Source organism: Anas platyrhynchos, chromosome 16 (genome assembly GCF_047663525.1).
Source record: "Anas platyrhynchos isolate ZD024472 breed Pekin duck chromosome 16, IASCAAS_PekinDuck_T2T, whole genome shotgun sequence".
In the NCBI taxonomy this organism is placed as follows: Eukaryota; Metazoa; Chordata; class Aves; order Anseriformes; family Anatidae; genus Anas; species Anas platyrhynchos.
In genome coordinates this window covers 5,581,370-5,592,679 of record NC_092602.1, presented here as the reverse complement: position 1 = coordinate 5,592,679, position 11,310 = coordinate 5,581,370, and the positions used below count along the sequence as shown (strand labels likewise).

General features: G+C 68.6%; 1 protein-coding gene across 6 annotated transcripts; it reads left to right on the top strand.

Moving 5' to 3' along the window:
• Window positions 1–13: 13 nt before the first annotated feature.
• On the top strand, window positions 14–10,591 carry EMID1 (EMI domain containing 1). Of its 6 annotated transcripts, XR_011803712.1 has the most exons (17): window positions 14–203; window positions 2,308–2,421; window positions 2,520–2,623; window positions 4,531–4,620; window positions 4,732–4,793; window positions 4,894–5,002; window positions 5,097–5,147; window positions 5,278–5,370; window positions 5,472–5,600; window positions 5,857–5,943; window positions 6,053–6,105; window positions 6,199–6,252; window positions 6,353–6,397; window positions 6,499–6,543; window positions 7,545–7,629; window positions 8,019–8,109; window positions 10,151–10,209. XR_011803712.1 is itself a non-coding variant. In XM_072024195.1 (16 exons), exons 1-16 carry the CDS (start codon window positions 88–90, stop codon window positions 10,270–10,272), a joined length of 1,359 nt encoding a protein of 452 aa, XP_071880296.1. In that variant the 5' UTR covers window positions 15–87; the 3' UTR covers window positions 10,273–10,591. The 6 variants fall into 6 exon arrangements, 5 of the variants coding, with proteins under 5 accessions (XP_071880300.1, XP_071880299.1, XP_071880298.1 ...); XM_072024195.1 differs by lacking the exon at window positions 8,019–8,109 and having other exon boundaries at window positions 15–203; window positions 10,151–10,591; XM_072024196.1 differs by lacking the exon at window positions 8,019–8,109 and having other exon boundaries at window positions 16–203; window positions 5,278–5,349; window positions 10,151–10,591.
• Window positions 10,592–11,310: the final 719 nt, after the last annotated feature.

The window sequence follows — 11,310 nt, the reverse complement described above, 5'->3', positions numbered from 1 at the left end:
TCCTCCTCTCGCTCCTCCCCGCGCCCCCGGTGCCCGGGCAGCGCCGCCCCCTCGGAGCGGGCCGGAGCGGGACGCAGCGGAGCGGCAATGGGGGGGCTCGCCGGGGGGCTCGGGCACCGCTGCCCGCCCCTGCCCCTGGCGCTGGGGCTCTGCTGCCTGCTGCTGCCCCCCGCCGCAGCCTCCTGGAGCCCCCAGCCCCGCAGGTACCGGGCACCGGGGAGGGGGGCACCGGGGGGGCACCGGGAAGGGACCGGGGGGGAACCGGGGACCGGGCAGAGCAGCACTGGGGGGGGTCCGGGCATGGGGGTGTTGGCACTGGGGAGGGTCCAGAGGGAGTAGGGGTTGCTTGGGGCTGGGGTGCTGTAGATTGGGGATTACTGGGGTGTACTGGGGGGTACTGGGGCTGGCAGGGAGCCTACTGGGGGTGCTGGGGGGTGCTGAGGCTGGTAGGGCTTACTGGGAATGTTGGGGGTGCTGGGGGGTACTGGGGCTCCCAGGGCTTACTGGGGGTGCTGGGGGGTACTGGGGCTGGCGGGGCTTACTGGAAATGCTGGGGGGTACTGGGGCTTACTGGGGCTGGCAGGGTTTACTGGGAGTGCTGGGGAGTACTGGGGCTTACTGGGGCTGGCATCGCTGCTGGGGTTACCAGAACCACCAGGGTGCAAAGGTGCTTGGACACGCTGGGCTTGCTGGGGCTTACTGGGGCTTACTGGGGGTAATTGGCTTTACTGGGGGCAAATGGTCTTACTGGGGGTGACTGGGCTTACTGGGGGTGACTGGGCTTGCTGGGGGGCTCAGGGCTGGGGCTGGCACGGGGCGAGCGGCCCCATCCCCGAGGCCCTGCCTGTGCCACAGGAGCAGAGGGGATCGGGGCACCCCAATGCCTGGGAGATGTGGGGGGGCTCCAGTCCCTGTCCCCGCAGTCCCTGTCCCGGGGGGGGGGCGCGGCGGGGGGGTTGTTTACAGGAAATCTTTGGCGCTGGCCGTGTCTCCGGCACCGGATTGCCGGGACCTCCCGGTTCCGCTCGGCTCGGCGCGGCGACGGGCAGAAGCCACCTCATTTCCCCTTCCCTCCCCGCCAAGGCCAGGAGCCCCCTGGCACCCCAAAACCACCCCGGCGGGACCCCTCAAATCCTCCCCCACCACCCCACAGAGCCAGAGCCCCACACCCCCAGGCGCGGAGCATGGAACACACGAGGCCGCGGGGTGCCGGCTCGGGCGCACCGCCGGGAGCAGAGCCCGGGCGCACTCAGCGCACGAGTGGCGGCCCCGCAGCGGGTGGCCCGGGTCAGCCCAGGCCATGCGAGCCCTCGCACGCCCGGCCCGGCCTCGCCGCCGGCTCCTGCCCCGCTCCCGGGGGGGTTTCATCCCACGCTGGCACCCTCCCCGCTCTCCGTGCCAGCCAAAACGGGCCGGGGCGCGTCCCCGTCCCCGCGGCGCAGCCGGGGCTGGCAGCGTCCCCAAACCGTGCCATGCCCGCGCAGATGGACACCCCCCATGGGGTGATGGGGTTGGGACGCATCCCGTGTCCCCCCCCCAGCCCCAACCCTGCTGGCATTTGTCACCCCAGCACTGTCACCGTGTGGCTTTGGCCACCGAGGCTCTCGGTGCCGCCGTGGCCCTGGCGCGGCGCCCGGCTGGGACGCTGCCCGGCCGGAAAGCCCTGTGCCACCCTGCTGTGTCCCCCCCCCTCCCCGGCACGTCCCAGACAATTGTCTGTCCCCCCCCCCGCCCCGCCACCACCAGCCGCAGCCGCCTCCTTCCCCGCAGGCCCCCGAAAAGCTCCGTTTTCCACCCAAAATCGTGGTGCCTGCGGGGAGGGCGGCAGCCACCTCCGGGCTGGGGGGCGCCAAGGGTCACCCGGTGTCCTTGTGGCACTCATGTGTGTCCCCACCACTCGTGTGTGTCCCCCCCACCACTTGTGTGTCCCCCCCCAGCCAGCATGGGGGCACCGGGGACCCAAAGAAAGGCGCCTTTGTGCGGGGTGGGTGGGGGGTGCAGGGGGGGCCCCGCTCCAGGCGAGCTGATGCCAGCGCAGGGTGGGTGGGAACGCAGCAGGAATGCGGGGCCCCCGCGTGCCCCATGGCCACCGAGGGTCCCCTCCGTGCCCCGTGGAGGCTGGGGGGGGACAATAGGGGACACTCCGCGAGCTGGGGAGGCATCACCAGGAGGGCGCAGGGAGGTTGGGGGTCACCGGTGGCACACGGGGGTGCTTTTGGGGACAGCAAGGAGCACAGGGGGTGGGACACCAGGTCCCATCACCCCCGTGGTGGCACCGGCGGTGGCACCGGTGGCTTTTTCTTGCAGCAACTGGTGCTCCTACGCCGTGACCAGGACGGTGTCGTGCCTGGTGCAGAACGGCACCTTCCTGCAGCGCGTCTTCCAGGGCTGCCGCTGGCCGCTGCCCTGCAGCGGGGGCAGGTGAGGGACCCCCCCCAGGGACCCTCCAGGGGGGGGGGGGGTTGGTGACAGCCGCGGCCACCCGCGGGGGTGACGGTGGCACCCGCTGTGTGCCACAGCTACCGCGCCGTCGTGCGGCCGGCGTACAGGGTGGCCCTGAGGACGGTGACGGCGCTGGAGTGGAGGTGCTGCCCCGGGCACGGCGGGGCCACCTGCGAGGAAGGTGGGAGAGGGAACGGGGTGGTCCCGGGGAGCCCCCACCCCGGGGTGGAGGGGGTGGGTATGGGGGGGTAGGGGGGGTAGGGGGAGAGGTGGGGGATGCTGGGGGGTGGGTGGAGGGGTGGAGGGATGGATGGATGGATGGATGGATGGATGGACGGACGGACGGACGGACAGATGGACGCATGGATGCATGGATGGATGGATGGACACATGGATGGATGTTCCTTGGGGTGGGTGGGTGGATGGACAGACAGACAGATGGATGAATGGATGGGTAGATGGTTGGATGGATGGATGGACGGACAGACGGACAGACAGAAGGAAGGTTGGTTGGACGGACAGACAGATGGATGGACGGACGGACGGAGAGATGGACAGACGGACAAATGGATGGATGTTCCTTAGGGTGGGTGGATGGACAGACAGATGGACAGATGGACAGAGGGATGGATGGATGGATGGATGGATGGACGGACAGATGGACGGATGGATGGACAGACAGGCGGACGGACAGACAGAAGGAAGGGTTAGATGGATGCTCCTCTGGGTGGGTGGATGGAAAGACGGATGGATGGGAGGATGGACGGAAGGACACAGGGATGCTCCTCCGGATGGACAGACGGATGGGTGGGTGGGTGGAAGCATGGATGGGTGGATGGACAGACGGACGGATGGACGGATGGAAGGACACACAAATGCACCTCTGGGTGGGCAGAGAGGTGGAAGGATTGAGGTATGGATGGACAGACGGACGGATGGAAGGACAGACAGACAGATGGAAGTTCCCGTGTGCAGATGAAGGGCTGGGGAGCTGGACAGACGGACGGGAGGATGGATGGTGGGAGAGATGGGCAGATAGATGGGGGGGGGGGGGTGGGCAGACGGACAGACAGACGGACGGTTGGTGGGCAGGGGGGGGGCTGCCCGCGGTGTGCCACGAGGGGACCCCTGTCTGTCCGTCTGTCTGTCTGTCTGTCTGTCTGTCCCTCTGTGCGGCAGCCGTGCCTGCGGGGAGGCGAATGAATGGGTGCCAGCCCGTGCCATGGGTGGGCCTGCAGCTGCCGGGGGGGGGGACACACACACAGAGGGGGGGGGACACACAAAGGGGACACACACAGAGGGGACACACACAGAGGGGACACACACACACGGCCCCAGCCCCAAAGCTGGGTGGCACGGGGAGGGGATGGGGACACCCGGGGGGGCCCGGAGCCAGCTGGGTGGCAGCAGCGGGGTGGGGGGGGTGATGGGGGGGGGCTCCTCCTCCTCCCCCCCCCAGCCGCTGGCTGGGTGCCCCACATCTGGGCCCGCTTAGGGCGGCGCTGCCTGTCCCCTGCAGCCCTGGGGGTGGCCGTGCCTGGGTGTGGTGGCAGCCGGGGGGGGGACACGGGGGGGTCGGTCCTGCTCCGGAGCCCCCTCCCCTGCTGCGCCAGGCAGCCCCCAGCCATGTCCCCGAGTCCCCCCCCCCCTCCAGGTTGGGACCCCACGTTGGGTTTGGATTGTTCGTGGTGCCCCCCCCTCCTCTCCAAACCCAGCCCCAATGGGGTTTGGGGGGGGGCTCAATGTGGGGGGGGTGGACTGGGGTACCAGGGGGTTGGGGGGGTGCTTCAGGGCCAGTTTGGGGATTGGGGGGGTCTGGATGGGGGTCGTGGGGGGGTTGGGGGGATGTTGGGGTTATGGGGGGGGCTGCAGTGTGTCCGGGGGGGGGTTGATGGGTCTGGCTCGGGTATGGGGGGGTTTGGGGGGGTCCCGTGGCTGGGTTTGGGGCAGAAGCAGCGGCAGCCCCTGCAGCCCCCTCCCCAATTTGGGGTGACGCACAGCAGACTTCCCCAGCCCCCCCCCCCCACGGCCACGGGGTGTCTGTGCCTGTTTCGGGGGGGGGGCCCTGACACCCCCTCCCCTCGGCAGACCCCCACTCCTTCCTCGCGCTGCGCGACACCGCGCGCCCCAGCGCCGCGCCCCAGCGCCGGACCCCCCTGCGCCCCACGGCTTTCTCAGGTGGGTCCTCGGTGCCCCCCCCCTTTCTACACCCCCCCACCACCCCAGGTGTGTGTGGGGGGGTTGTGGGCACCCCCCCGTGAGCCCTACACCCCACTTTCTCCTCCTTAGGGTGCCTGAACTGCAGCCGTGTCGGGGAGCTGACGGCACGCCTGGCCACCCTGGAGGCGCAGGTGACCCCCCCGGTGCCACCCCAGGGTGCCACCACCTCGCCCCCCCATGGGTGTGGGAGCCCGGGGGGGGGTCACCTCGCTGTCCCCATCTCCTTCGCAGGTGGCCCGGCTGTCGGTGGCCGAAGCCCCCCCGTCCCCAGCACCCAAAGGTGCGGACACCGGGCGGCTCTGGGGGTCCCCGGCTGCCCAGGGGAGCCCCGGGGATGAAGGTAGGGGATGGAATTAGGGGGTGGGGGGCACCAAGGGGGGGGTCCCGTGGCACTGATGCTGTGTCCCGTCCCCCCCCACCCCACAATACCCCAGGGGTCCCGTGGGGCGGCGAGACGCAGCGGGGAGCCACCGCGGGGCGCGACGGTAAGTGGGGAGCGGGCACCGAGGGGGGGGGACACACAAACGGACACCCCCCCCGAGGAAACGGGGCGCAGGGTCCTTGGGGTGCTTCCCTGAGGGTGCTGCTCCCCCCCCCACATCCCCCCCCCCGCAGGCAGACCCGGCTCACGGGGCCCCCCCGGCCCCAAGGGAGACGCAGGAGGACGGGGAGCCTCGGGGCCCCCAGGTAAGGGGGGACCCCCCCCAGGTAAGGGGGCGTCCCCCAGCCTCCTGCTGCGTATATCTGAGGGGGGTCAGCCCCCCCCCCAAAAAAAAAAATAATCTTCATCCTCCTCTTCCTCCCCGCAGGTCCCCCTGGCCCCCCGGGCCCCCCCGGGCGCGATGGTGCCAGGGGGCTCCCTGGGGAGAGGGGCCCCCCCGGCCCCCCCGGGCCCCCCGCCCCCATGGGGCCGGCCATCCCCCGGCTCGCTGACCCAAGTAAGGATGGTTTTTTTTTTTTGGGGGGGGGGCTAGGGGGGCCCTGAGGGATGCTCCAGCCCCCCCAAAACGCCTGCTGTGGCTTCTCCGCTGTCTCGTATCGGGGTTGTGCTCCGCCTGTCGCTGCTCTCAGGGGGTTTGTGGGGGGGGGGGTCCCCTCTTCTTCTAGCCCACAGGGGTGGGGGGCGCCTCCCTGGTGTGGGGTGCCATGCCTGGGGGTGTCACCGCCCACCCCCCCCCCATTTATCTCCCGCAGGGGACCCTCTGCTCTCCAACACCTTCACCGAAGCAGCCGGGGGCATCGTGGGCCCCATGGGCCCCCCCGGCCCCATGGGGCCGATGGGTGAGTTCCCCCCCCCTCCCTGCACCCTCACCTTTTTTTTTTTGGGGGGGGTGTCACCGCGTTGGGACCAGACTGAGCCGTGCGCCCCCCTCCCTCCATCTCCTCGCAGGACCCCCTGGCCCCCCAGGACCCATGGGGCTGCCCGGCCCCCCAGGCCCCGATGTAAGTGCTGGGAGGTTTTTGGGGGGGGGGGGGGCACGGCTGTGCCTTGGGGTGCCCCCCCGGGCTGATGGCACTGCTGCTGTCATTGCGCAGGGCAGAGCCGGGGCGCCCGGAGCCGCGGGACCCCGCGGGGACAAAGGTGACAGGGTGAGTGCCGGGAGCAGGGGGGGGCTCAGCTGGCACCCATGGGTGCCCCCCCTCAGCTCTCACCGGCTCTGTCCCCTGTCCCCCCCCCTATTCCACACAGGGTCCCCAGGGACACCCAGGCAGCCGTGGCCAGGACGGGGCGCAGGTACGTGCCCCCCCCCCGGGGGTACGGGGCTGTGCTGGGGCGCGGGGGGGGCCCCCCTGCCTGCCCCCCCTCTGCCAGTCCTTCTCCTTTCTGTGTTGCAGGGCGAGCCGGGCCCCAAGGGCGAGCCGGGCGACAAGGGCACATGGGTGAGTGCGGGGTACCCGGGGGGGGGGGCACTGATGTGCTTCGGGTTTGTGCGGTGGCCCTGGGACCCCTATAATGGCGGGGGGGGGGGCAAACGTGCACTGGGTTTGTGCTGTGACCCTGGGACCCCAATAATGGCATGGGGGTCCCCAAATGTGCCCCGGGTTTGTGTCATATCCTTGGGACCCCAATAATGTCAGGGGGGTCCCCAAATGTGCCCCATGCTCACATTGTGTCTTGGGGACCCCAGTAATGGCACAGGGGTCCCCAAATGTGCCCCACACTCACATTGTGTCCTGGGGACCCCAGTAATGGCACGGGGGTCCCCAAATGTGTCCCATGTTTGTGTCATGTCCCTGGGACCCCAATAATGGCATGGGGGTCCCCAAATGTGCCCCGTGTTTGTGCTGTGATCCTGGGACCCCAATAATATCAGGGGGTCCCCAAATGTGCCCTGGGTTTGTGTCATATCCTTGGGACCCCAATAATGGCACAGGGGTCCCCAAATGTGCCCCGTGCTTGCATCGTGTGTCTGGGACTCTGATAACAGCACAGGGGGCCCCAAATGTGTCCCATGTTAGTGTCATGTCCCTGAGACCCCAATAATGACGGGGGGGGCCTCAAATGTGCCCCAGGTTTGTGTTGTGGCCCTGGGATCCCAATAATGGCACAGGGGTCCCCAAATGTGCCCTATGTTTGCATCATGTCCCTGGGACCCCAGTAATGGCAGAGGGGTCCCCAAATGTGCCCCGTGTTTGTACTGTGACCCTGGTACCCCAATAATGGCACGGGGGGGCCCAAACGTACCCTGGGTTTGTGTCATATCCTTGGGACCCCCATAATGGCATGGAGGTCCCCAGATGTGCCCCATGCTCATTCGGCACCCCCTTTTCCTCCCCCTACACACCCCCATAGGGGTGCTGGCCCCACCCCATACAGCAGCGAGTTTGGGGGTGCCCCCCAGCCCCTCCTCCCTTACCCCCCCCCTTCTTTTTCTCCGCAGGGGGAGGGTTTACACCAGCTCCGCGAGGCTTTGAAGATTTTAGCCGAGCGGGTTTTAATCTTGGAAACAATGATTGGGCTCTATGGTGAGTAGAGGGGGGGGGGCGCAGGAGCCAGGCAGGGCTTGGGGACCCCCCCACCCGGGACCCCCCCACCCGTGGGGAGCCGGGCACCATGGGGTCGTGTGTGTGTCCCCACCACCACCCCAGTGGGGTCTCCGTTTTGGGGCACGGCACACACGGGGCCCCCCTGGAGGCTGTGTGCCCCCCCGGCAAGGCCCCCCCACACCCACCCAAAGGACCCAGCACCCACCCCCCTGGACCCACGGGGACGGGGGGCACCCCCCGCATCCCCATGGGGCCACGGGACCCCCCCCCACCATACACACACCCCCCCTGGGAGATTTTGGCACCCCAAAGGCCACGCACCGGTGTGTCCCCCCCCCCTCCTTGCTCTGCTCTCTTCCCCCCCCCAGGCCCGTAGCTTCCAGAGCCTCCTGCGGCAGCAGGCCCGGCTGGAGGTCCTGGCCAGGAGGGTCACCTTGCTGGAAGCCATCATCTGGCCAGGTAATGTCCCCCCCCCACCATGATGTCCCCCCCATGGCCTCCTCCTCCCCTCCTCGCATGGGCTGGGGGCGCCGCGTCCCCCCCCCCCGGGAGCGGGCTTGGAGCAAGGGGATGGGGAAGGGATGGCCCCCAAGAGGGGTCTTTGGGGTGGGGGAGGTCTCTGAGGATCATGGGGGGGGGCCCAGGGGGTGAGGGAGGCCATGGGGCTCCTCTGGAGCTGAGGGGGACCGTGGAGGGCCTCTTGGGGTGAGGTCTTGAGGCTCCATGGACCAGGGGGGACCTTGGGGAGACCCCTGAGGAGCAAAAGAGCCCCTGGAGAGCCCCAGAGGTCCTGGAGCCTCCCTCAAACCAAGGGAGACCATGGTCGGCCTCTTGGGTTGAGGCCTTGTGGCTCCTTGAGGCCCCGGAGCTCCTCTCAGACCAAGGGAGACTATGGAGACCCTCTTGGATTGAGGCCTTCTGGCTCTGTGGACCAAGGGAGGACACCTTGGGGCTCCTCATGGGTCAAGGGAGACCCTTGAGGAGCAGAAGAGCCCCTGGAGCCTCTCTCGAACCAAGGGAGACCATAGAGACCCTCTGGGGTTGAGAGAGCTCCTGGAAACCCCCTTGGACCCAGGGAGACCATGGAGACCCGCTTGGACGCAGGGGGGCCTTGGAGCTCCTCTTGGAGCACGACAGCCCCTGGAGCCCCTCAAACCAAGGGGGACCATGGAGACCCTCTTGGGTTGAGGCCTTCTGGCTCTGTGGACCAAGGGAGGAGACCTTGGGGCTCCTCATGAGTCAAGGGAGACCCTTGAGGAGCAAAAGAGTCCCTGGAGCCTCTCTCAGACCCAGAGAGACCATGGAGGACTTCTTGAGGTCCTTCTGGACCTAAAGTTGAGGTCTTGTGGCTCCTTGAGACCCTGGAGCTCCTCTCAGACCAAGGGAGACCATGGAGACCCTCTTGGGTTGAGGCCTTGTGGCTCCATGGACCAAAGGAGGAGACCTTGGGGCTCCTCTTGGAGCCAGAGAGCCCCTCTCAAGCCAGGGGAGACCACGGAGACCCTCTGGGGTTGAGAGAGCTCCTGGAAACCCTCTTGGACCCAGGGAGACCATGGAGACCCTCTTGGACCAAGGGAGGCCTTGGAGCTCCTCTTGGAGCACGACAGCCCCTGGAGCCCCTCAAACTAAGGGGGACCATGGAGACCCTCTTGGGTTGAGGCCTTCTGGCTCTGTGGACAAAGGGAGGAGACCTTGGAGCTCCTTATGGGCCAAGGGAGACCCTTGAGGAGCAAAAGAGCCCCTGGACCCTCTTTCGAACCAAGAGAGACCATGGAGACCCTCTTGGGTTGAGGCCTTGTGGCTCCGTGGACCAAGGGAGGCCTTGGGGCTCCTCTTGGAGCCAGAAAGCCCCTGGAGCCCCTCAAACCAAGGGGGACCACAGAGACCCTCTTGGGTTGAGGCCTTGTGGCTCCATGGACCTGGGGAGACCTTGGGGCTCCTCATGAGTCAAGAGAAACCCTTGAGGGGCAAAAGAGCCCCTGGAGCCTCTCTTGAACCAAGGGGGACCATGGAGATCCCCTTGGGTTGAGGCCTTGTGGCTCCGTGGACCAAGGGAGGACACCTTGGAGCTCCTCTTGGAGCCAGAGAGCCCCTGGAGCCCCTCAAAGCAAGGGGGACCACAGAGACCCTCATGGGTGGAGGCCTTGGAGCTCCCCCCGGAGCCAGGCTGCGCCCCCCCTTCCCCTCCCCTCTCTTTCCACTGCGCTTTGCTGGGGGGGGGCTGCCGGGGGTGCCAGCAGGGGGGGTCCCAATGTAGGGATGGGGACACCACGGGGTGGCACTTGGGGACAACACGGTGCCACAATTTTTTTTTGGGGGGGGCAGGAATCATTATGGGGTCAGAGCCCACCTTGTGTGCCATGGGGGTACCGGTGACCCTGCCAGCACATGGGGGGGGTCCCTGGGGGACATTTGGGGACATTTGGGGACAGGGAGGGGTCTCCACCACCCCCCAGTCCCCCAGCCTCACCCCCCCTTTTCTCTCTTTTCCTCCCCACAGAACCCGAGCCCGGTTCGGGCAGTGGGGGTCCGGCGGTGCCCGGCCCCCCCCGCGGCAGGCGCAGCCGCTTGCCCCCCACCCGGGTCGCAACCCCCAGCCAGGACCCCCCCGGCGGGCCCTGATGGAGCAGGGGGGGCCTGGTGGCACCCCCCCCACAGCCACCGCTGTCCCCCCACCGTGTCCCCACACCCCCCCTGGGGGGGTCTTGGTGCTAACCGGTGGCACCACACCGGCCTGACCCCCCCCCCTGCACCCCCCACCCCTTTTGTCCCCCCCCTCAGCTTTGGTCCCCGCTGCTTGCACCCCACTGGGGGGGGGCACGGGGTGCCAACCCCGGTGCTGGGGAGGGGGCGTGGGTGTCCCTGCGCCCCCCCCCCCCCGCGCTCCGTCCTGGCTGCTTTGGGCGCTGCGAGGTCATTAAAGGTGTCCGCAGAAATGTCACCCGTGTCACCCCCCCCCCGTGTCACATCCTTGGGGGGTGGGGGGCTGGCACCCACCGCACGGGTGGGGGCTGGTGGCGGGGACATGCGTGGGTGGGGGGCGCGGCGGGGGGCTTGCCCCATAGGAAGGGAGTGGCACAGTGAGGGGGGGCACCCAGGGACTCCCACCCACCCGTGGGACCCCCACCCATCTGCCTGTGTGACCCCACCCACCCAGGGGATTCCCACTCACCCACTCACCCCTGGGACCCCCCACCTATGCGACACCCACCCAGAGGACCCCCACCCATGACACCCTCACCCAGGGGACCCCCACCTGTCTGTGGGACCCCAACCCAAGGGACCCCCACCCACCCATGGGACCCCCACCCAGGAGACCCGCACCCATCCATGGGACCCCCACCCATGACACCCTCACCCATGAGACCCCCACCCATCCATGGGACCCCCAACCAAGGGACCCCCACCCAGGGGACCCCCACCCACCTGTGGGACCCCCACCCAAGACACCCTCACCCAGGAGACCCCCACCTGCCTGTGGGACCCCAAACCAAGGGACCCTCACCCACCCATGGGACCCCCACCCATCCATGGGACCCCCACCCAGGGGACCCCACCCGTGGGACCCCCACCTCCTTTGGGACCCCTCCACACCCCCTAGGAGACCCCCAGCCCCCACAACCTCCCCCCGTACCCCCCATAGCCCCCCCGTACCCCCCA

Bases quoted from the DNA above. Each gene is read 5' to 3' on its own strand.
- EMID1 (XM_072024195.1), top strand. From the start codon at position 88: ATGGGGGGGCTCGCCGGGGGGCTCGGGCACCGCTGCCCGCCCCTGCCC. The intron at 4,794-4,893 runs GTGACCCCCCCG...TCTCCTTCGCAG, and splicing joins TGGCCACCCTGGAGGCGCAG to GTGGCCCGGCTGTCGGTGGC. The intron at 5,371-5,471 runs GTAAGGGGGCGT...TCCTCCCCGCAG, and splicing joins TAAGGGGGGACCCCCCCCAG to GTCCCCCTGGCCCCCCGGGC.